This window comes from Scyliorhinus torazame, chromosome 14 (assembly GCF_047496885.1).
Source record: "Scyliorhinus torazame isolate Kashiwa2021f chromosome 14, sScyTor2.1, whole genome shotgun sequence".
NCBI classification, from domain to species: domain Eukaryota; kingdom Metazoa; phylum Chordata; class Chondrichthyes; order Carcharhiniformes; family Scyliorhinidae; genus Scyliorhinus; species Scyliorhinus torazame.
The window spans coordinates 42,774,227-42,799,807 of NC_092720.1; the positions used below are offsets into that span (position 1 = coordinate 42,774,227).

A 25,581-nucleotide genomic window follows, 5' to 3' on the forward strand; every position below is an offset into this window, starting at 1 on the left:
AAATGAATGAGTAAACGTTACACCTAAAATATCAAAAGTATTGTAACTGCGCAGGAAAAATACACAAGCCCTATCGAATGGATGCCATAAAGAGAAGAAAGACACTAGTTTTATATTTTATTGTCAAAAACAGCACTTAGTATGACAGATTTCTTATATTGTTGTGACTCACAAAGCCAAATGATAGCACCACCCCTAACAAACAGAATTTCTAATTACTATCATGGTAGAACAAATAGTATGGTAGAATAACCAAACAGCAATCGTGAGGAGACCATAAGACATAGGAGCAGAATTAGGCCACTTGGCCCATCGAGTCCGCTCCGCCATTCAACCATGGCTGATATTTTTCTCATCCCCATTCTCCTGCCTTCTCCACATAACCCCTGATCCCCATAAGACCATAATCAAGACTGATATTAAAGTCAATAAGCAAACTCCCGTATTTTCTACTTTATCACCTGCCTATGCATGGATTTCCTATCTGTCAAAATGAATGAGTGGAGAAATATGGCTGGAATTACCACAAGCAGAAACCTCTAGCCCATGAGTCCAAACCTGTGCACCCTGGAGTTACTTATTTCATGTTCATCAGCACTAACAAGCCAGTTTCTCTGCTTAGATCAAATGTTAGTGTTCCAATTCTTTCTATTTTGAATAGTGGATGTGGTTGCCTTGTGATGAAGCAGTCAAGATTTAATTATTGGTTTGAATCTGAGTGGCAGTAGTGAGTGACAATTGGAGATGTTTTTATTAAAGCTCCTGCACTTTTGGTGAAGGTCGCTCAGTTCATCGTCCATCGCAGCAGCTGATTATGGTGCAATTCTAGTTATTCTAACTCCAGTATAAATTACAACGGAGGAAGCTAAAAGTAAGTGCATTTTTGATGCAGATTAACATGTTTGATTCTGTGCTTGTTCTGATCCTCTCTTTACACCTTGCAATCAGTTTGATCAACTTTCACAATATCTTTGAGGTGCATTTGATATTTCGTCAGGAGATTATACAGATGGTTAGTGGTGTTTTCTGATAGCTGTCGATCTCTAGACAAAAGCCAGGCATAGGGGGTGTGTGCTAGGCCAAGGAAGGATACACAGGAAAATACCAGAGAGTAACTTGTATAGTCGGTTTCTAATACCCAGTAATGCAAAGTACGTGGCTGATCTGTAAAATCAAAAGAGACAGAACATTAATCATAGAATCTCTACATGCAGAAGGAGGCCACCCAGCCCATTGAGCCTGCACCGACCCTCTGAAAGAGTGCCCAACCTAGGCCCACTCCCCTGTCCTATCCCAGAACCCCACCTAACCTTTGGATTTGGATTTGGGTTTATTTGTCGCGTGTACTGAGGCACAGTGAAAAGTACTGTTCAGCGTACAGTCCAGACAGATCGTTCCATAAATGAGAAACATAGGACATATGCTAGATACACAATGTAAATACATGGACACAGACATCGGGTGCAGCATACGGAGTGTAGTACTACTCAGTAGAGAAGATGCGTGGAGAGATCAGTTCAGTCCATAAGAGGGTCATTCAGGAGTCAGGTAACAGTGGGGAAGAAGCTTTTGGCATTAAGGGGCAATTTTAGTATGGTCAATCCACCTAGACGGCACATGTTTGGGCCGTTTCAGGTCTAACGTGCACAAGTCATGTTTTGGACACCCCACTAGCCAAAATCAGACCTGACTGAGGCAGCTTCACCTTAAAATGTGCAATTGTCTCTGTGAGTCACGGATGTATGCATTAGAAGCAGCCCAAATCCTTCACCCCACCCAAACTGCAAAAATGGTGGAGTCCAAGTACAGGGCCTCCAGATCCAGACGTCCACTACCGTTTTCACTAAGATAGAGAGCCTTTCCGTCTTTGCATACATTCTGACCATAGAGTCGAGAAATCCATTGATTCTGTGTCTGCTGTAAACCACAAAGACTGAGAATTCCACCGAGGGGTGCTGTCTAGGCATGTCCATTCAAAGGGGCAGGTTCCACCTAGTATGATTTCATTCAGGACTTTCAGGCAATTTGAGAGCTCATCTGTGTTGAAATTGCAGAGGTCACTTGATTCTTGGCTGCCATCTTGTGAGAGTCCATTTTAAAATATAAAAGACAGTCCCAGAAGTTCCTACAGGAACACAGTTCATGTTTGATGTATGAATAGGATATGCCTTCACTGGGCCTGGCAGTAATATACAAAGTCTACTTTAGGAATGAATGTCTGCTGGCCCACATAATCTGGGATAAAACAAACAGATTGTATTGGTACTGGGGGGAAAACTTTGGAGTAACGAAGGCACATCATTGACAACAGTGAGATGTGAAATACATCTCCATTAGCTGATAATGGACCATTTCAGGAGATGATTATGGACCCATTTCAGTACTGTCAGACTCCTGGTTCTTTTGACAACATCCTAGGATTGTCCCACTGTGAGTAAGTCATTGCCCCTGCTAACATTAGCTGGCATAACACCATTGGTCTTACAAAACTTTCAACTCATGCTGAACACTGTCACAGGAGATCTCGGCCAGTGCTTTCCATTCAATGCCACTCGGATCAGCATTCCCAATCGGGCAGAGAATGGAGTGGCGAGGGGAAAACGGATTTGACACTGTTGCCATTCCCTGATCCCCCAATGGCGGCCTCAGCGTGCTACCCACCTCACGCCAGCAAGAAGATGCAAATCAGTGAGTTGCGCCCAGTTCCATTTGATTAAAGGCTGGGAGCCCGATTCACCACCTCCAAGGAGCTAAGTGCTTTCAGCTCCTTTTGATGTGATGAAGACCTGTCAATCATAGCACGAGTATTTATAAATATTGTGGTTAGCACCAAAGCAGTGCACTTGCAATGCTCTCAAGCGTGAAGGGAAAGATAGATAAACCATCCACCAAGCAGCTGTCACTGGAGTAATAATACTGTTGATCACTGGCTAATGCAATGCATTGCTGTGTAAAACTGAATGGAAGAATTGCATTTCAAAGGCTATCAAGGGATTTGATGCCCTTTGAAGTGTACTTAGCTTTGTAGGAAGCCTCTGACATTTGTAACGGCTGCTGTTTTAAACACTTTTGTCTGCAGCAGGTGCTAGGGAAGGTTAAGTGAAAATGCAGTGATTTTTCACTCTACCGCCTGGACTTCTTTTCAGCTTTCAGGCAGGGGTGACTGATGGGGTCTCTGATGGGGGTCTCTGTTGGGTATCTCTGTTCATGTCTCCGATGGGGGATCTGATGGTGGGTCTCTGATGGGGGTGGTCTCAATTGGGGGGCTGGCGAGGTCAGTGGGGGAGGGTCGGCTCACCCTAATGTGTGTACACTGTGGGGAGTGGCCCGTTATTCCCATTGGGGGGGCGGGGAGGATGCCCCTACTTGTCCGGGTTGGGGGGGGGGGGGGGGGAGGATTTGCATAGTGGGTGGAGGGGGTCTGCTGCCGACCTTGGGATCAGGCCGCCTGATCTAAATGGCAGCCAGATACAGGGATTCTGACTAAATCCAGTGAGTCAATGCAGAAATTAGCAAGGTAAAGGGGAGAGTCGCTCATACTGGGCCCCGCTCCCAGCACCAGCAGAGACCAGCAGCGATTTTTCACTGGCCGGAGCACTTGGGCGCCAGAACGGAGAATCCCAGCCTTCAACACTGGCCAGGCATTGCCAGGGTACTTCTCGGGCATGATCCTCTCCCCCCTGAGTGATGCACTCACCTGAGCTCCTCCTGCAGGTCTAACCAGCAGGTGCGCGCCATGGGAGACCAGTCATAATTTACCTTGCCAACATAAATGGATAAAGTAATGGGAGTGAGGGTGGCACTGTCAGGCATAGAGGCCTCATAATGAGACTTGAATTTATTCCAATGGGGTTCCCATTACGTCACTGGCAGAGGGCAGGGACAATCGCGACAGGAGTTCCCTACGACATATAACACATGTTGGGCCTCCCACGAGATTTTGTGCTCCCATCGTCATTCATACCCAATGCGAAAACCCCAGTCAAAGGTTAACAAATAATATGTAATCACTGCCAAGCTAATAAGGAAACAAAACTTATTGGAAGTAATGTTAATCCACTGAACCACATTATCACATTTAAAGACAGCATTTCATTTTGTTTCTTAATGCGTATTAAGTTTATTAATCAGGAACTAGTACTTTTAATACATACCTAGACCCCCGTCCATTGTCGCCCCTGGCATTTCTATTGGATTAAAACAAAATTTAGGTTACACACAACAATCACACTTTCTGTTCAGCTCGAATTTTAAAAATTGACATTAATAGCAGTATTTTTCATGAATTAAATATTCGAGTATTCATTTTCCCCTTCTGAGGGTGGGCTGTGGAACACATTGCCAACGTTGGGAATTTCAGGGTGCTTATCTTCGAGGGAACGTTGGTGACCAGATGCTCAGGTGATCACGATTGGATATGCAAAGTAGAAAAACCTATTTAGCCAATGATAGATCAACCAAAGCTGCAAATAGGACTGAGCAGGGAGGTCATTTTGATCGTCTTGGAAACAAAATAAAGCTTTGAAGTACAGCAACTTGTACTTAGGCCTCACTAAAACAGTATAATATCCCGAGGCACTTCAAATGAAGAGAAGATCAAAGAGTCACTTACAGCACCTCGAGTCGGTGCCAAACATACACAGAGTAATTCTGTCAATTCTACTCTCCCCCTCGTAGCGTTACTAATTTATTTCGTACAGTGCCCATCTGATTTTCTTTTGAAATCATTGATTAGAAGTATGGCCAGTCAGTTCCAGGTTCATCACAATTCGTTGCATGAAAACATTTCTTCCTCACATCCTCGTGCATTTCTTGGCCTTAAATCTGTGTTGCCCCCACTCTTAACAAATCCACGCTGGCTTTCCCTCATTAATCCACATTTGCCCAAGTGACGATTAATTCTGTCCTGAGTTACTGGGCGGAATTCTCTGCTCCAGAGACTAAATGTGGTGGATTGTGGGATAAGTGGTACATTTCCTGCTTCGCTGCAGAATGGGATGTCGCGCCCAATTTTACATTTGGAAACTCTTGCAATCACATGGCAGGATGGGCACTAATGCTTCCGCCTCTCTTTACCCGAGCAGTATTTCCAGGAGAACCACCAACCTCACATCGCCAGCCCGGGAGGCGGCCATAAAGGAGTACTGCTCAGGCAAGTGCCAGGGATATGCCACCCAGGGCAGGAAGAGGGTGAATGATCTCCTGATTTGATTTGATTTATTATTGTCACATGTATTAGTATACAGTGAAAAGTAGTATTTCTTACATGCTATACAGACAATGCATACCGTACATAGGGAAGGAAGGAGAGACTGCAGAATATAATGTTACTGTCATAGCAGTCATATACTCATCTGCACTGGCAGGGTAAGTCAACCTTCAGTTCACTCCAAATGCCACTCTCAGAAAGGCATCAAGCACTCAAAGGGAAAAAATGCTCAAGGATCTCACACAATCTTAAAGGGGGCTTTTATCAGCACTGAATATCTCACAAACACTTTAACATTACAAGCATCTCATCTATCATCCTGCAGAAACTCCATCCTCAGCCCTTACTGGGGAGGGCTCAGTATACACAGCAGTTGTACATGCTTCCCAATCTCTCCTCAACCTCTTCTCATCACATTCAACCCATTTGCCATCATGGAGGCCAATATTGCCCACAACAGGAGGCAGAGATCCCAGGCCAGCGGAGGGACAGCCATCATACAGGAGCTGAGAAAATCCGAGGTGGATGCCACCAAGTTGGCAGGGGAGGACAGGGATTGCTCCTGTGGTGAAGGTAAAAAACCTCTCCCAGTAAGCCAGTACGGATGAACCCTCCATGAGTTGATCACATCCTGACATTCACAGTGACATGCAATGTTGTACTCAACCTGTTCATGTACTAAACTGATCTTCTCTCTTACAAGTGCCACCAGGCCCAGACAGACCCCCAGAGCTACCATAAGTCTCAGTATCCAGGCCACCTCAGAGGAGAATGCTTCAAATGAAGAAACCCACACAGCCACGGGGAGAAAGTGCAAACTCCACACAGACAATTATCGGAGGCCGGAACTGAACCCGGGACCCTGGATCCACCCTCGTTCTGCATGATGTCACAGTTCTGATGTGTGAGCACCCCGAGGTCTCTGTGGCCAGAGTGCAACCAACTAGGAGATCCGAGTTCTGCAGGTGCTGCTGGATTTGTGGTCAGGCCTGCACTCCATTGCTCTGGTCATAGGTGGGATCCATCAGTGGCGTGGCAAGAGGGGGTGGGGTACCTAGACCTCCGTCCAGGAGCCCCATCTCAAAGAGTCAGGTAGGGACCATCAAAGCACCCTCAGGAGGAGTATCAGCATGCCATCCCAGAGTGATTCACCCAGGTGACTCCACAAGGATCCAGCCTATCCGAATCTGTGACCCCATCATCTCCAGCTCCACAGGCCAAGGAGAATGCACTTGCCTCACAACAGCACACATAAAGCAGGCCGGGGCCCTCCAAGATTCAACCCTTCAGAGGACGCCTGTCAAGGTCATCACAGACAACAGGGCATTGCAGTCAGCAGGCTGCCTCCACCTCTGTTGCAGATGTTGGGGATGCACCTAAACGTAGAAGCAGGGTTAGAAGATGTAAGAAATTCTGGGATCACTCTGAGGGCATGGTTAGAATACAGTGCAGAAGGAGGCCATTTAGCCCATTGAGTCTGCACCGGCCCTCTGAAAGAGCACGCTACCTAGGCCCATTTCTTCACCCCGTCCCTGTAACCCCACCAAACTTTTGGATACTAAGGGGCAATTTCGAATGGCCAATCCCACCCAACCTGCACATCTTTGAACTGTGGCAGGAAACCGGAGCACCCGGTGGAAACCCACGCACACACGGGGAGAACGTGCAAACTCCACACAGTCACCCAAGGTCAGAGTTAAACTCGGGTCCCTGGCACTGTGAGGCAGCAGTACTAACCACTGTGCCATTGTGCCGCCCCACTGTACAGTGTTCATTCACTGTATATATTATGCACTTTTGTAAATACATGCCTGTTCATGACAAGGGTCATCATTTGAATGCATCGTGAATATGCCCTTTTATTGCAGGGGTGACCCAAGCTCCCAGTCCATGGTTACCCCCTTTGTGAGCCTCAAGATCATGTGATGTTCAGCAGACTCCTGTTAGTTACTCGCCCCTTGTGTAATATCAGGGAAATGTGACAGCTCTTTCCTGAAAGTGGCTGCACCTTAAGTTTAGAACCTATAGGCTTTACAGCACTCGAGAGGATTATGTTTGCTCACTGTCTCGGAGGGTTAATATTTATTTTCTTTAAAAACCACTGAGCTGTCTTCATAGATTGTGCAAAAGCACAGGCCAGCTGCCATTATGGTTTCTACAACCATGAGTGTGTCAATGTGGCCCACAAAGTGTTTAATTAAGGTCACCACGACTGCATCATGTACAGTTGATGCAGCGTTTGCATTGGCATTCTGCCTGTCTCTTCCCCAGGAACCATATACAACTTTGGCTGCTGACCTTGCCAAAGATGATGGCCTTGTGATCCTTGAGAGTAACAGGTCCAAGGCTGATTGCTGCCCCTACTTGCAAAGCCACTTGTTGCAAAGGTCTTTCTGAGCAACAACATGGTGATAAAGCACAGCAGAAATGCACTTCGGTCCCCTTGCCTGGGCATTAGACACATTGGAACCCTATGGTCATCAGTCTGTCCTGGGCACACGCTCGGTGTTGTGCCACTTCGAGGGCATCCTCACATGGAGGCTCACTCCCATCACTCTCTTCAGGTTCCTGTACTTCCAAGTCTTCATTGTCTGAGGCGTTCCCAGTCTTCTCCATGTTTCACTTGGGCAAGTGATCCCCACTTTGAAGTGCCAGGTTGTGCAGGACGCAACAGACCACAATGATGTAGGGCACCTTCTGTGGAAAGTACTACAGAGCCCCAACTGAACATTTGAACATCAGGGGCGAGATTCTCCGACCCCACGCCGGGTCGGAGAATCGCCGGGGGCTGGCGTGAATCCCGCCCCCGCCGGTTGCCGAATTCTCCGGCACCGGATATTCGGCGGGGGCGGGAATCACGCCGTGCCGGTTGGCGGGCCCCCCCCCCCCCGCGATTCTCCGGCCCGCATGGGCCGAAGTCCCGCCGCTAAAATGCCTGTCCCGCTGGCATAGATTAAACCACCTACCTTACTGGCGGGACAAGGCAGCGCGGGCGGGCTCCAGGGTCCTGGGGGGGGCGCGGGGCGATCTGGCCCCGGGGGGTGCCCCACAGTGGCCTGGCCCGCGATCGGGGCCCACCGATCCACGGGTGGGCCTGTGCCGTGGGGGCACTCTTTCCCTTCCTCCTCCCCCACGGTCTCCACCATGGCGGAGGAGGAAGAGACTCCCTCCAATGCGCATGCGCGGGAATGCCGTCAGCGGCCGCTAACGCTCCCGCGCATGCGCCGCCCGGAGATGTCATTTCCGCGCCAGCTGGCGCGGCACCAAAGGCCTTTTCCGCCAACTGGCGGGGTGGAAATTCGTCCGGCGCCGACCTAGCCCCTTAAGGTTGGGGCTCGGCCCCCAAAGATGCGGAGCATTCCGCACCTTTGGGGCAGCGCGATGCCCGACTGATTTGCGCCGCTTTGGGCGCCAGTCGGCGGACATCGCGCCGTTTCCGGAGACATTCGCCCCAGAAGTGCATCTTCAAGGTATCAATGGCTTGTTCAATGATGAATCTTGTTACATAGTGCATAATGTTGTATTTCTACTCCAATGAACTTTGAGAACAATGCCTGGGTGTGGTGAATGTATTCACCAGAATAAGTTGTCTGTCGAGTACTGTAATATGATCGCTCTTCCATGAAGTGTACTGGAACCCTGGTGGGCTCCGCCTCTGGCTCCGCCCCCCCGGACGTTATATAGACCGGCCGCCTGTGGGCGGCGCTCAGTTGTTACAGCGATTTCAGGCAGGCAAGTTCTTGTGTGATAAAGCCTATGTTCTCTCGCTCTCATCGTCTAACAGTGGATTAACGGTACATCAATGGGTATCACGGATCATCTCTTCAGCGGTACCCTTTATCACCTAGCAGCCAGTTCCAAACTGAGGCCCTTCGAATATCTGAGGCAATTGAGAGTAACTCAGGATGTAGGAGTCATGGGGACTCCCAGGGTACCATGCACAAATGTGCATGATGTGCTTCTGATAATCACACACCAACTGAGGGAGTAGAACCGTTTCCTGTTAATGAAGATCAGGGGCAGCTACCAAGGAGCTCTTAAAGTGACATGTGTACAATTGATTGCAACCTGAATCCTGAGATCACTGCAAATCCCAGAAATCGAGCTGGCTCCATCCATTGTGAAATTGATATAATTATGACCTTACTGTAGAGGGCATCTGTCACTTTCTCCATACAGGCATCGATGCCGCATAGGAAACACTGTAGATCGCTGAAACAAGCCACTTGAGAGTGCAGCAGTGACCTCCAAGGACACAAACAGAAGATGGTCTCTATAATGTTCTTGTCAGATGGCCTGATTTATATTACAAGAACACTTGTAGCTAAAGCTATAAGCGATTTGTTAACATTAACCTGGGCCAAATATATACAAAACAACAGATGAATAACGAACATGCACAAAACATTATGGGCGGGATTCTCCGGGAATCGGCGGGGCAGGCAGAAACGGCGCAGTGGAGTGGCGGGAACCACTCCAGCACGGGCCGCCCCAAAGGTGCGGAATCCTCCGCATCTTCAGGGGCTAGGATGGCGCTGGAGTGGTTTGCGCCCTACCGGCCGGCGTGGAAGGCCTTTGGCGCCGCGCCACCCGGGGCCGAAGGGGCTCCGTCGGCTGGCGCGGGTCCATGCATGCACGGGAGCGTCAGCATCTGCTGACGTCATCCCCGCGCCGGCCATTGCGGAGGCATACATGGCCGGCGCGTAGGAATAGAGTACCCCCCAAGGCACAGGCCCGCACGCGGATTGGTGGGCCCCGACCGCAGGCCAGGCCACCGTGGGAGCACCTCCTGGGGCCAGATTCCCCCGCGACCCCCCAAGTACCCCGGAGCCCGCCCGCGCCGCCAGGTCCCGCCGGTACAGGACCAACTCCAACTTACGCTGACGGGGCCGGCATAGAACGCGCGGGACTTCGGCCCATTGCGGGCCGGAGAATCGCCGGGAGGGGCGCTGCCAGCGGCCGCCGACCAGCGCGGCGCGATTCTCGCCCCCGCCAAATCCCCGGTGCCGGAGAATTCGGCAGCTGGCGGGATTCACGCGGCCCCTCCCGGTGATTCTCCGACCCAGCGGGGGTTCGGAGAATCCCGCCCTTTTTCTCTCCCAGTTCCCTAGTCAGTCTGTCACCTGACCCTAACATTCACTTATATACTACTGAGACTCCTAGTGTCGGTGAATTACAAAAGAACCATGATATCACTTCATTCCGTTCCTCTGAAGGAATAAATTAATACATTATCATCAAATATATTTACATGTGATATCATTAGCCTGTGAGTCTAACAGTATTAATTTTTTTCTTAAAAATTTGAAAAACTGGTTTAACAAATATATGTATATCAGAACAGCAGGCATAGTATATACAAATAGTCCAAATCTACAAATTGAGTCGATCAGATTTTCTTCTAACTCTGGTTGATCGTCTCACAGTTTGACCTTGCTGCTCAGAACTTGTAGATTCAATGTTCTCCATGACATTCTCATGCTGAGGAATTGCTGAACTACCAGACACTGCAGCTGACGTTGATTCTGACGCAGAGTCATCATCCATCACGTTATTGCAAAAGTCTTCTCTGGTTTTCAAGAGCATGCGATGATTTCTTCTTAAAAGCAACCCCTCCTCTGTCTGTACATTGTAGGATCGAGGTGCTACTTCTTCAAGTACAATGGCTTTTCTCGACCAATAACCTGAATCTTCTATTCTCACAATGTCATCAATACTCAGAAGTGGTAAAGTTCTCAATGCTCAATCACAGAACTGCTTTTATTTTGCCTTAATGCTTTGCATTTCCTGCCGTACCACTGCAATCTCCTCCTTCTTTTCCAGGAATGGAAGTGTAGTACGCAACCTTCTATTCATGAGTAACTCTGCTAGCGATTTATCATGTGACAATGGCAACGCTTTGTAACATGATTTCACGAAATATGGATCAGATTGATCATTCATTGCTTTCTCTAATGATTGTTTTACAATATGTACACTTTTTTCGTTAATATCTTTGGGGTCCATGCCTATACGAGCATCACTATATTTTTGTTTCACACATACCATGGAATTTACCCCATTGGTAGGTTCTTCTATCTTCTTGATAACTCATGGTTTGTATCTGACATGGGTGGTAGGGTAGAAATGAGTTTGACATGCAGATCTATATCTTCAGCAATTTCACTACTAATAGTTTGTATTGGTGCTTTAGATAATGCATCTTCTTCAAATTGAATCTCGTTGGCGAATGGTAGTGCTCTAAAATCAGTGAACACATCGCTGAATTTGCTGATGTTCTGAGAATCGTTGGAGTGTTGATCCAATCTTTTGTGAATGTTACATATCAACAGCACTAAACCTAATTCTTCACAGGCCTGATCACCTAATAATTAATCCACACCCTCCGATACAATACAGAATGGGACGGAATAAACTGTGTTCTTCACCACCACACTCAGGTCACAAGCACCATAAAATTTAATGCTTGAACCATTATAATCTCTTAGAGATATTTTGTGGTTTCTTCTAATCTGTTGAATTTTTTTAAAAATTAAATCAGCCGTGCTGATTAAATTGACTTTGGCACCAATGTCTAACTTCAGTTGGACCACTGTACCGTTCACTTCAAGTATATCAGTCATTTGTCCTCATCAACCGCATGTATTTTAAATGGAGCATCAGTTTGCATTTTTCTAAGCGCTGGAGAATATTTTAATGTCTGAAAAAAAATTATTCTTCTCCGTTATTACTTCAACGAACAATGATGTTTCATCATTGGAGATTGTGTCTTCCACTATACTGACTGATTTTGGGGTTGAGTTTAGAGTAGCAATTCTGAGCAAAGTGATTTTTTTTTCCTTTGCATCTGGCACAAAACTTGCCTAATGCTGGACACTGCTTTAATTTGTGCCTTGACTACATTTTTACACAGAAATACTTTGTCCTGATGTTTAATCTATTTGTTGGTGTGTGAGTAAAGTGATTTTTTTTCCCTTTGCATCTGGCACAAAACTTGCCTAATGCTGGACACTGCTTCAATTTGTGCCTTGACTACATTTTTACAAAGAAATACTTTGTCCTGATGTTTAATCTATTTGTTGGTGCGTGAGGAGCTGCAGGAACTTTCCCACCTTTTTTTGGAAGTTTCCCGCCTTTTTGGAAAAAGGGTGGTAACCGGAGTGCTTTCCTCCAAGAAGGCGTTAACATTACTGAGAAAGATTTTAGAATGCTGTGCTGCTGGCTCGTGAGCCTGACAAATCTTAACTGTTTGTTCCAAAGACAGCTCCGATTCCCTCAGCAACCATTCTCTCAGCTTACTTTCATTCACACCAAACACAATTTGGTCCCATATCATGGAAGATTCCAACACAACACAACCATGATACCAGTACGCCTCTGTGCCATACAATTGCCATGTATGGGAGTAGTGAATAACACCCTCCCTATCAGTAGCCATTCAGAAATGCAAATCTGAGTGCCCACTCATTCCGGCTGCCATCACTGCTGGAAAACTTCACATTATTGCCATTCTTGGCAAACAATCCATCAAAATCCAATTTTGTGCACCTGTAGGATATCAAGTAGAAGATTCAGGATATATCGCCAGCAGAGACTTGAAGGATCCAGAAGCAAAAATGACAGAGGCAGTGGTGATTTTGCCAGCTACTAGTAATTGAGGGTCACCACATCCATCAGGCTGCACATCTTCTCCAGGATGCTGCAGATGCTTCCCATCAACTGACACGTCAACCTGGGCGGTTCCTGCAGTGAGCCGCATGCTCCCTGCTGCTGCCGTCTACTCCACCTCTCTCGTCTGTCCAGCTACATGTCTCTCAAGAGCAGGAGCTGCTGTTGCTCATATTGGCCTTGGACTGAGATCAATGTAAGACAGCACATCCTGATGTAATTCAGAGAACCTCCAAAGTGTAGAAAGTAACTTCTCAGCAACAGACGCTTTCCCACTGGCGGTGAGAAAGCAGTCATAACTACTGTGTATTTCTCGTATTGCTTCCAGAAGTTTAATTAAACCCCTTCAATTACTATCGTGTTATAGATCAACATAGAATCTACAGTGCAGAAGGAGGCCATTCGGCCCATCGAGACTGCACAGGCTCTTGGAAAGAGCACCCTACCCAAGGTCAATACCTCCACCCGATCCCCATAACCCAGTAACCCCACCCAACACTAAGGGCATTTTTGGACACTAAGGGCAATTTATCATGGCCAATCCACCTAACCTGCACATCTTTGGACTGTGGGAGGAAACCGGAGCACCCAGAGGAAACCCACGCACACACGGGGAGGATGTGCAGACTCCGCGCAGACAGTGACCCAAGCGGGAATCGAACTTGGGACCCTGGAGCTGTAAAGCAATTGTGTATCCACAATGCTACCGTGCTGCCCCTTAATCGTGACTGTAAATTCAAGGATGCCCTGTTGAATTCAAGTCATTTGAAATATCTCTTGAGCAATTCGCAAATTGTTAACAGGCAACATGGGGCATTGCACACTAGGATATCCTAACATCTTTAGGTTAAATGTGGAAGTGGCCAGTAGAAACAACATTGTGATATTTTTTTCAGGTTCTCTAAATTAAAATCTCCCCTTGTACAAATGTGCTACCTCCATGGAACAAAATCCTCAGTACGAATAAACAATTGTTTCTCCAGTTAATTTTCTCATTTGTTCACAGAGGGTATCTCAGTAAGAAAGCTAGTAGAGAGATTTCAAAACAATGTTTGCAAAGTGCAGCAATATACTGCTGGAAACATACTGCCACCCAGCCCCATTCCTCCTCCTTCGCGAATGAATCAATATTCCTTCATAATGAACACCACGTGGAAGAAGCACTGATGGTAGCAAGGGCACAGAACGTACCCTAGGTGGGGGACTTCAATGTCCATTACCAAGACTGGCTCAGAAGCATCACTGCTGAGTGATCTGGCTGAATCTTAAAAGATATAGCTCCCAGACTGGTCCTGCAGTGGTTGGTGAGGGAATCGACAAAGGCAAAACATGTGCTTGAACTTACCCTTGCCAATCCACCTGTCACAGATGCATCTGTCCATGACAGTATTGGAAGGAGTGTCCAGCATACAGTCCATATGGGGATGAAACCCCACCTTCACATTGAGGATACCCCCTTTTTGTGGTGTGGCACGACCATCGTGGTAAGTGGGATATATTTTGAATCAATTTAGCAACTCAAAACTGGGCATCTATGAAGCACTGTGGGTCATCAGCAGCAGTAAAATTGTATTCAACTACAATCTGTATCCTCATGGCCCAACATACCCCTCACTCTAACATTACCACTGAGCCAGGCATTCAACTCTGGTTCAATGAAGAGGACAGGAGGGTATGTCACTGCGCACCTAAAAATTAAAGATCAACTTGGTGAAGCTACAACACAGGACTACGTCCATACCAAACAGCAGAAGCAGCATGCAATAGACAGAGCTAGGTGACCCTGCAGCTAACAGATCAGATCAAAGCTCTGCAGCCCTGCCACAATGATGGACAATTAAATGATGAATTGGAGGAGGGCGATCCACAAATATCCTCATCCTCAATGATGGAGGAGCCCGGCGTATCAGTGCAAAAGACAAGGCTAAAATATTTGCAACAATCTTCAACTAGAAGGGTAGAGTGGGTGGTTCACCTTGGCCTCCTCCGGAGGTCCCCACCATCACAGATGTTAGTTTTCAGCCAATTTGATTCACTCCACAGGATATCAAGGAACAGTGATGGCACTGGATACTGCAAAGGCTATGGGTCCTGACAATATGCCAACAATTATAGTGAAGGCTTGTGCTCCAAATCTAGCCGCACCCTTCGCCAAGCTGTTTCACTGGTATCTACCTGACGATGTGAAAAATTGCCTCGGTATGTCCTGTCCACAAAAAGCAGAACAAATCCAACCCGGCTAATTGCCGCCCCATCAGGCTGCTCTCAGTTATCAACCACGTGATGGAAGGTGTCATCAACAGTGTTATCAAGCAGCACTTACTCAGAAATAAACTGCTCAATGACTCAGTTTGGGTTCCGCCAGGGACACCCAGCTCCTAACCTCAAACATGGACATAAATGTGCAGAGCTCAGGAGGTGAGGTGAGAGGTACTGACCTTGACATCAAGGCAACACTTGACCAAGCGTGGCATCAAGGAAATCTAGCAAAACTGAAGTCAATGGGCATCGGGGGATGATACTCTCCACTGGTTGAAATCAGTTGGAGTGTTGTTGCTATACTCATCCAGGCAAGTGGAGAGCATTTCAACACCCTGACTTGTGCCTTCAAAGTGGTGGATAAGCACTGGGTAGTCAGGAGGTGAGTTACTTAATGCAGGGAAAAAATTCAACCGGTTAGTGTCATCCTTAGCACAAAGAAAGATGGTTGTGGTTGTCGGAGTTCAATCATCTTAGTCCTAGGGCATCGCTGTAGAAGTTCATCAGGGTAGTGTCCCAGGCTCAGCCATCTTCAGCTGTTGCATTAATGACCTTCCATCACAAGTCTGAAATGGGAATGTTCACTGATGGTGGCATTCAGCGCCATTCTCAACTCCTCAGGTACTGAAGCTGCCTGTGTCCATGTGCAACAAGATCGGGACACCAATTTAGGCTTGTGCTGATAAGTGGCAAGATGCATTTGCATCACACAAGTGGCGGGGAATGACCATCTCCAAAAAGAGAGAATCTAACCCTCTCCCCTTGACAATCAATGGCATCACCATCACAGAAACCCCACCATCGGCATCCTGGGGGTTATCATTGACCAGAATCTGAACTGGACAAGCCATATAAATACTGTGGCTACAAGAGCAGGTCACAGGCTGGGAATACTGTGCAGAGTAACTTACTTCCTGTCATAATATACACCAGTATATCATGGTGCAGATGCACACACACTGATGGACACACAGCGGGACCAATCAACACACACAACACCGCAGCCAATCACCAGTTAGAGCACACGCACTATAAAGACAGGGAGCATCAGAGTTCCTGCTCATTCGGGATGCAGCCTCTTAGAAGGACAGCTTGCAGCACAGATCTTCACCATGTGCTGAATACATAGGCTGGTTAGGACAGGCATAGGTCTTTAGTTCAATCTAATATTGTGTTAACCCACAGTGAAAGTATGTTCAACAGTTTCTGACTTAATAAAATAGTGTTGCAGTATTTTAAGTGTTGGTGGCCTGTATGTGTTCCACAGATCCAGAGCACCCAACACATCACTTCCCGACTCACCAAAGCCACCTACAAGGCTTACATTAGGAATGTGATGGAATACTCTCCACTTGCCTGGATGACTGCAGCTCCAACAACAATGAAGAATCAACACCAGGACAAAGTAGCCCATTTGAATGGCACCCTGTCCATCACCTTAAACATTCACTCCCCCATCACCGACGCACAGTGGCAGCAGTGTGTAACATTTACAAGATGCACTGCAGTATCTCAGCAAGCCTCCTTCAAAAGCACCTTCCAAACCCATGACCTCTGCTTCCTAGGACAAAGGCAAAAGATGGGAATACCATCACTTGAAGTTCCCCTCCAAGTCACTCACCATCCTGACTTGGAACTAAATCACCATTCTTTCACTGTTGTTGGGTCAAAATCTTGGAACTCCCTCCCTAACAAATCTGTGAGTGTACTTACACTACATGGACTGCAGTGGTTCAAGAAGGCAACTCACCACCGCCTTCTCAAGGGCAATTAGGTTATTGCAACAAATGCTGGGCTAGCCAGAGATGCCTACATCCCACGAAAGAGTAAATAAAAATAATACTTACGGATTTTGTACTGAAGTTTAGCTTTATCTCCCTTTGAAGGTAATAGCAGTTCTCCTTCTAATGCGACGATTTCACCATCTTCTCTGGAAAAAAAACAAGGAAGCTCTGCATGTGAAAACAGTAAACCCTCTACTTTCAATTCTGCATGAATGCATCTGAGGTAAAGGGGTTGGAGGGGATGTTGTATTCTCCTCTTCAGAGCACATTTCCAAAGCGGAGGATCTCCTGTCTACCTTTTCATATCAGCCACCATGTACTCTAAAAAGATTGATATAGACAAAGAAGGGGTACTTTTACTGTGCCAATAAGGTTTGACGGTAAACATAAAAAGGGGTCTGTGGGGAGGAAATCTGCAGTGAGGACAAAGTAGGAATAATTGTCTGGGATATTTTAAATATCCACTTATCAATTAGGACAGATAGAGTAATTGCAGAAAAGGGCACAGAATTCTTAAAATATACAGGTCTTTTTCTTCAAACAGTATGTCAGTCAGCCTATTAGGGTGGAGACATTGCTGGATCCATTAATGAGCAATGAAACAGGTCAGGTGAATTACCCAAATGTCACGAAAAACCTTTGAGGAGATACCACAAATTAATTAGTTTTAAGATCCAACTTGAAAGGGAAGCACAAGTACAAACACCAGAACACCATATTAAATTAGGCCAGATTGTTAAAGCCTTGAGCAACAGTCGGATATGTTTTTAATAATCACAAGAAACATAGGTCAAAAATAGAGATCAGAAAGCAAGAAGAGGAACAACGGTGATCACAAACACAACAGTGGAAATTCTAAAGCAGACCATACGAAAATAGATGGTTGAGTGAGATAAGGATGGTCAGAAAAAATACAGTAAGGTATTTAACAAATACTATATATAAATTGAAAAAAGAATCATTAAAAGTGAGGGGGCACCGTGAGAAGTGAGGATTGTCAATCTGTAGACAATGATAAGAAAAGTCAATACATTTTTACCAAAGAAAAGGCTATTGTCGGGGAAGTGAATCCTGGGGTTATTATGAGCAGGGTGAGCAATACTCCAGACAAAACTAATTTTTTTGATAAGGGACAACAAGACATCAGAGCATGATGGGATACATCGAATGGATTCAGCAGAACGTGAAGAAAACCCTGGAAAATGATGTTTCAAAGCTCTATTGAGTATTGGTGTGTGCAGCTGGATTGAAGAATGGTCAATTCGGTAAGTTTTTGAAAAAGAGAGACCAAAATAATCTGAGTATTTTCAAGTCAGTTAGCTTAAAACCTGTGTGGAGGAAACTCTTTAGATTGTTTAAGTAAGAATGAAATGACCACAGATCTACATGAAGAGACAGCTGTTAGACATGGCCAGCATAGATTTCAAAAGGTGTGATTGGCCAAGACAAACCTCTTAAAATTCTTTAAGGTGGAAAGGATAGAAGCGAATTGACAGGTTTTAAAAAAGGCAGCCCCACAGTAATAATACGTTGCGGGTGGTCTTAACAAAGTCAGTGTGGGACTCCTACCCACCAGTGATGGAAATCCCACTTTTGAGAGCTGTCAACCAATTTGTTGCAGTGGGCACAACTGGGACTGGAAGCAGTCCCACAAAGAAGATGGCATGGATACCGGATGGGGTAAGTTGGCACTTTTTGTACAGGAAGGGATGGGACAGCCTCTGGAGTGGAGTGTGGGAGTCAGGTTTTGGAAGCCATGAGGATACCATCTTGAGGGTGGGTTTCCCCTGATACAAACAGGGCACACTTTGACAGGGGGTATGCCCATTCCTTGAGAAAGCAACCTGTCTACTCTTCCCTCCTTCCCTGCCAACTGCGCTATGGCATGGGCTGCGTAATATTCGGGTCAATTGGCTTATGACAAGCCCAATTGCAATTTACTTACTTTTTTTAAAATTGGAAGGCAGGCTGATGATTTTGGCACCTACCCGACTATTGTATTATAGGAACTGGTGCGTTGACATCAGGTTCGTAACCCAACATTGTGATACTGGACTTTGTGCATACGCCACGATTTGCAAATGTTATCCCAATCAACTCACCCACTTCAGGGTTTAACAGAGGTGAACTGAGTACTTAATTATTTTGCAGGAAACGGCTTACTCATTTATGTACTGTCATCAGGCTGCAACCTTTATTATCAGTCATTCTACTTTTAACCACAGGTGGCTAAGTTTCCCAGGCCTCAGGAAACTCCACAGCTTAAAGGGAGAGAGAAGTGCTGAGTTGATCTGGTAAGTGTCTTTGCTGAATCACTTGTAGGCCCAGAGGAGCAGGAGTGCCTCATCAATATCAGAGGTCCTCACACATGATCTGTTCCATTGAGCCACTATTGGACCTCAAACCACTAACACTCCATCACAGATTGGTTTAGCCAAGCAGCTTGTTTTGTTGTTATAATTTGACCTCCACTTTGGTTCCTGGTTAGGGTTTATTTATGCAAATAGTCATCATCATTGGTTACAAGGAACATGTTTAATTAAAGCTTAAAGGGTATATATGTAGTATTTACTTGATCATCCGAGTCAGGAACTCCAGTCTGTCATCAAAACTGTTAGCAGTCCGCGATATTGTTTCTGAAATGCATTTGCGCTCCCCACTGATATTGTAAAGTCGTTCAATTTCATACCACGTTCCGAGATACTGCAAAATCAAAGCAAATATATTAGCTAATGACTCTCCGTGCACTAGTCATTCAGGATCAAGCGCTAGGTTAAGGAGTTAAAAACATGCAGCTGGATTCTCCATTCCTGAGACTAAGTGTTGACGCCGGGGCAGGATTCGTGGACTTCCGCGACAGTAAAAGCAGTGCCGCACCTGGACCCATTCAGCAACTGTTAAAGGGCTAGCACCGGCGGCACGTGGAACACAATCGATTCCAGTGAGAAACAGTTCCAGATTCGCCTCTTTCACGATTGACACTTAGGAGGCTGACAAGCTGCATATAAACAATTCACTCCCCACACACACACACCATCGTAGCCAACAAGATGGCAACGAGGAGAGCGACCCCAAGACTCCCAGACACTGAGCTGAAGACCCTCGTGGACGCTGTGGAGGAGAGGCGGGTGACTCTGTACCCCGGCTAAAGTGCAGGTGGCACAGGCCGTCAGGGCCACGAGCCACACCATCTGGACCGACCAGCAGTGCAGGACAAAACTGCACGACTTCCTCAGGGCGGCCGGGGTGAGTCGGCCCTGTGCCCCTGGCACAAAATCCCAACCCACACACCCGTAAACCACCCCCCTCACCAACTACCTAGAGGGTGGCCAAACCCCCGCCCTGCACCATATGCCGGCACCCATTACGGCCGCCATGGCTGGGCACCTTGGCCACTGAGGCCACCAGCTATCCACCCCCTGGGCTGCATATGTCGGACTGTCGTCTTCTGTTTCCACCCCCATCGTCCCAGGAAAAGGCCGCCCATAACCGCGGCAGCAGGAGAAGGCAGAAGGGAGACCGCCTGACCTAAGGCCCCTCACCGGAGCAAAGCAGCAGGCCCTGGATGTGGTCGGCGGGCCCGAAGAAAGGGCAGTCGCCAGGGTGGAGGTCAGCCGCCGGCGAGGAAGTGAGACTCCACTGAGTTGCGATTCGCAACTGGCACGTGTGTCAAACCCCCCCAACACCATCCCCACCACCCTCACTCCCACACCACCCTCATAACCACCCTCGCCACCACCCTCACTACCACCCGCACCATTGCCCCCACACTCACCCCACCACCCTCACCCCACAACCATTATTCCAACCACCCTCACCCCCACACTAACCTCACCCCATCCCCACAACCACCCTCATCACTACTCTCACCACCACCACCCCCCCCCCCCCCCTCACCCCCAGACCATCCCCACCCTCACCCTGCTCCACAGATCCCCACTCCCCCCCCCCCCCCAGCCTGCGGTCTAATCATATGTTGTGTCTTGTTTCTTGCAGGACCTGCTGGTGATGGGGTGGGTCACTCTGCCATCCCCCACCTCCAGGTGGGTTTCAGGCTCCATTGATCATGGAGATGCAGTCGTAAAGCCAAGGATTACATGAGGGATTGTTGGCGAGCATCCAGTACCTGCACGTGCAGTTGGAGGAATCCAACCGCGTGCAGCAGCAGGAGGTGGTGCCGACCGTGGGCCAACACCGCACGGATGGCATCCGCAGTGCAGGCATTGGGAGGCGAGGGCTTTGCCTATGGATCAGTGTGTCCAAGGCCTGAGGAATTCTGTGCAGGTGCTGGCCGAGGCCCAGGGCAGGGTTGCCGACTCATAGGCAACCATGTGCCAGAGCCACTGGAAATTACAGCGGCACTTCTGAGCGTGGCCCAGGCACAGCGGGCTATGACTGTGAATGGCGGCAGCATTGCCCAGGCGCTGGCTGACATGACGGAGACACAGAGGAAGGTGGCCGACTCCCAGAGTGAGATGGCGCAGTCACTGGCAGGGCCCTCCTCCACCGCAGCCAGCCCGGAACTCCAGGGCCGTGCCTCTCCGAGGTCCTAGCTTCAATCCCGGCTCTGGGTCATTGTGTTTACGTGGGTTTCGCCCCCACTTCCCAAAGATGTGCAGGGTAGGTGGATTGGCCATGCTAACTTGCCCCTTAATTGGAAAAAAGGAATTGGATACTCTAAATTTATTTATTTGAAAATAAAAGCACACGTGAACTTCAGGAACATCGGGAACGGAGAGTAGCGGAGGCCCCGGAGAACATTGGATCAGGCCCGCTAATGATATGCAAACGTAGTCTGCACGTTCCCCCCGTATCTGTGTGGGTTTTCTCCGGGTGCTCCGGTTTCCTCCCACAAGTCACGAAAGACGTGCTTCTTAGGTGAATTGGACATTCTGAATTCTCCCTCTGTGCATCGGCGTGGCAACGAGGAGATTTTCACAGTAACTTCATTGCAGTGTTAATGTAAGCCTACCTGTGACAATAATAAAGATTATTATTATGTTGAGGGGACTTAACAGGGGGAATGCTGAAATGTTGCTTCCCCTTGTGGTACAGATTAGGATTGGGGGGACAGAGAATAAAAATAATAGGTCCTCCATTTAAGGTGGAGATGAGAATAATTATTTTTCTTTCAGAAATTAATCTTTGAAACTCTTCCCCAGGGAGTGGTGGAGGCAGGGCCAATGTAAATTTTTAAGGCAAAAGTAGATGGATTCGTGATTAACAAGGAGTTAAATGTTATCGGGGTAGGCAGACTGTGTAATTGAGGCTACAATCAGATTTGCCACGGAGGGGCCTCCTTCTCAGAATTTGGATGTTAGAAGATGACATTTGGGAATATGCTGTTTATTCACGTTATTTTTAGCGGTTGACGGCAATTCTTCTTTACAAAGGGCAATTGAACTGTCATGCAGATAAAGAATGACCATTAATACGACCAACCTCATCAATAGTAAAATTTTTCTGCAGCTCTACATGTTGACAACGACCAAATTCGACAGCCTGGGCTCTTTTGATTAAACAGATAAAAGCGACCAACAGTGTGGACACTAACACCCGCATGGTACCGGCTCCAGAGGAATCTGAAACACAAAGGAGAGATAGCTGAACCATGTTATACTGGGGAAAGTGATTAAATCACAGAGGGAGCTGGGGGAGGTAGTTCCCTTTGTGGACGAAATAGTTTTATCTGCAAACTCTCAACCAGGGCCCGTAATTCAACAAATTGACAGCTCTTTAAAATAACCTTCTACAATTAAATTAAACTGTTGTTGGGGATGGAGGGGGTTGATACAACACTCCAGCCTCCCTCGGAGTTTCGCCATGGACTGTAAACCATTGAACAATTTTCTGTCCCTCTCCCCTTGCTGGAGGGTTTGCCTGCTCAGCTTCTGCTCAGAGCAGCGTCCTGTGTAGAAAATCCGAGGCTTCCGACCGCTTGGAGGTCCGGGAAGAGGACCACCCACAGCGCACAAGGCGGCCGTTCGGCCCGTCGACCTCGGACGAGGGAGCAGTCTGATGGTTTGGGATGTGTCTGCACTCGGAAAGTCCCGCTGCTCCGCTCTCTCTCAAAGCAGGTGCAGGCGTTTCCAGATGTACAGTTGCAAATTGCTTGGTGTGCCGGAAGCATCAATAAGACCCTTGAAATCAACAAGCTGAAGTAGTGGGGGGGGGGGGGGGGATAGAGGGGGTGTTGCAGACAATAAATAAACCGGGAAAAGCATATTCCAGTAAGTGAGCATTTCTAAGATTAGAAGTTGGAATCAGTCTCTTATCCTTAAAACAGCAGCAGCAGTGAAGAAATGCTTTGCTCATCGTTATTCCAGTCTCCCCCCCCCCCCCCCAATTGGCGGGATGAATGCGACTCCAACAACCAGCACCAAACTTGACCCCTCCGCCACACCCACCAGCAGAACGGTCTTGTCTGTCCAAATCAACTCAGATCTACTCCCACGGTTCAATAAACCAACTCGACTCCTTCAATGGGATTATCAATCTCTCCCTTTCTTCGTTACAGTGGAGTAACAGGAAAATCGCAGGGGCTAAAGATCCAAATATACTTTAAAAATCGCCAATCTCTGCGTAAAGCAGCGCTCCTCATTCTAAAATCCCCAACAAACGCTTCCAGTAATACACTAATCATATCCCAAATGGGCAGAGTACTTCACGGAAAGAGCACATTTCAGTAGGAGAGGAGATGTGTCCCGAAATCCCCCTTTTACCCCCCCCCCCAATGTTTATTATAATAACCCTTCTCGGTTTAAATATCCCCCTTCGCTGTATTGTAACAATTCCCAATAGCTTACCCTGAAAGGTGATGTGGTTTCTCAGCTGACCCCTGAGTCCAAGGTGATGTGTATCAGTATCTGCAGCAGAGCCCTGCAACCACTCCTTTTATCCGAGTCAGCGCTACCCAAAGAACCACGAGATCACTTACCTAACAAGGAGTGGGAGCGTTAGAACAACCCTAACCCGGAGCCCCAGGGGAGATGCCAGTCAGTAATGTACACGTCTGTACAGGGTAGTGAATCAGGCAATGCAATTAGTGCTGGCACTCACCAAAACCACTTACCAAAATGTCCCTTAGCTTCATCCCTGTATCAATTTTTAAAACCATCACACAAAATACTGCTAAATAATGTTCGAGTGTACATCCATATAACGCTTAGTTTATATTCATGTACAATGGAATATAGCAACTCCTGTCATGTGCTTTCTCGGCTCAGTGGAATTCCAGTAACAGCAGTGACACGCGTGCCCAATTAACCTGTTTTTCGATGGTGATGGTCCAGAGAACGATGTTGATCAAGTCACCAGAACAACAGCCTACACCTTTTTGAATAGAGTCATTTGGCAAGTACCTGAAGTTTCCTGTGACACTTCACAGTCAGCCCCCCCCCCCCCCCCCCCCCCCGCCACCCTGACAATGCAGCACTTGCTCACTATTGCATGAAGGTACCAGCCGAGATTATGTTCTCATGTCTGGAAAAGGAGTTTAACCCCATATTGCAATGCTTCTCATTTTGTAAAGCTTATTCCAAAAGTCCATGCATATGCCTTTCCCAAAATCAAAATAAGTAGAATCCATTTAGCTAGTAACTTAAAGATTCTGTCTCCAAATTCAACTTTTTCATGTTAAAATGTCCTTCAGTTCAGAAGTAAACATGGAGAGCTGACTTAATAATAATATTTATTGTCACAAGTAGACTTACATTAACATTGCAATGCAGTTATTGTGAAGAGCCTCTAGTTGCCACATTCCGGCGCCTGTCCGGGTACATGGAGGGAGAATTCAGAATGTCCAAATTAACTAATAGCATGTCTTTCGGGACTGTGGGAGGAAACCGGAGCACCCGGAGGAAACCCACGCAGACACGGGGAGAACGTGCAGACTCCGCACAGACGGTAACCCAAGCCAGGAATTGAACCTGGGACCCTGGTACTGTGAAGGAACAGTGCTAACCACTGTGCAACCGTGCCGCCCTTGAGAAAGTGATGGTGATTGGCTTTCTTAAACCATTGCTGTCTGTGTGGTGAAATTAGTGCTGTTTGGGAGGGAGTTCCAGGATATTAACCCAGTGATGATGATGAAGGAATGGTGACAATATATTTCCAGGTCAGATTGATGTGTGAGTTAGGAAGCAACTTGCAGTTGGTGGGGTTTCCATGTGTCTGCCGCTCTTGTCCTTGTTATAGAATCCCTACAGTGCATAAGGAGGCTTTTCGGCCCATTGAGTCTGCACCGACCCTCCAAAAGAGCATCCTACCCAAGTATCGCTCCCCGTCCTATCCCTGTAATTCCACATAACCTACACATCTTTGGACACTAAGGGGCAATTTAGCATGGCCAACCCACCTCATCTACACATCTTTGGACTGTGGGATGAAAGCAGAGCACCCGGAGGAAACCCAAGCAGACACGGGGAGAAAGTGCAAACTCCACACAGACAAGGCCAGAATTGAACCCGGGCTCCTGGAGCTGTGAGGTATCAGTACTACCACTGTGCCCCCATGACACCCCTGTTTGCGGTGGAGGTCACGGGTTTGAGAGATGCCTTTAAAGGGCCTTGGTGAGTTACTGATCTTGTGTCTGGCACCCACTGCAGCTATGATGGACAGGGCCATATTCCAGGTGGTGGATGTATGGCCAATCAAGCGGGC

General features: G+C 47.4%; 1 protein-coding gene and 1 long non-coding RNA gene across 3 annotated transcripts in view; one reads left to right on the top strand and one right to left on the bottom strand.

The window, feature by feature from the left end:
* The window catches only part of LOC140389670 (uncharacterized), a 114,248-nt gene that overhangs the window by 76,406 nt on the left and 12,261 nt on the right, over nucleotides 1-25,581 (top strand). The window contains exon 2 of the long non-coding RNA XR_011934445.1: nucleotides 19,146-19,214. This is a non-coding gene — a long non-coding RNA (uncharacterized lncRNA). The remainder of the gene's footprint in view (nucleotides 1-19,145; nucleotides 19,215-25,581) is intronic.
* LOC140389669 (apolipoprotein D-like) lies at nucleotides 105-23,886 on the bottom strand. Of its 2 annotated transcripts, none has more exons than XM_072474016.1 (6): nucleotides 23,727-23,886; nucleotides 22,363-22,502; nucleotides 19,493-19,623; nucleotides 16,984-17,066; nucleotides 4,155-4,187; nucleotides 105-1,164 (listed from the first exon to the last, which is right to left on the bottom strand). In XM_072474016.1, exons 2-6 carry the CDS (start codon nucleotides 22,480-22,482, stop codon nucleotides 932-934), a joined length of 600 nt encoding a protein of 199 aa, XP_072330117.1. In that variant the 5' UTR covers nucleotides 22,483-22,502; nucleotides 23,727-23,886; the 3' UTR covers nucleotides 105-931. The 2 variants fall into 2 exon arrangements, with proteins under 2 accessions (XP_072330117.1, XP_072330116.1); XM_072474015.1 differs by lacking the exon at nucleotides 23,727-23,886 and adding an exon at nucleotides 22,667-22,760.

What these genes read in the sequence shown, in the direction of transcription:
- LOC140389669 (XM_072474015.1), bottom strand. Translation starts at nt 22,745, where the DNA reads ATGGCGAAACTCCGAGGGAGGCTGGAGTGTTGTATCAACCCCCTCCAT. An exon ending in GTTTAATTTAATTGTAGAAG is followed by an intron (nt 22,503 to 22,666) that starts GTTATTTTAAAG and finishes TTTGTGTTTCAG; the next exon opens with ATTCCTCTGGAGCCGGTACC. An exon ending in TTCCTGACTCGGATGATCAA is followed by an intron (nt 17,067 to 19,492) that starts GTAAATACTACA and finishes TTTTTTTTCCAG; the next exon opens with AGAAGATGGTGAAATCGTCG.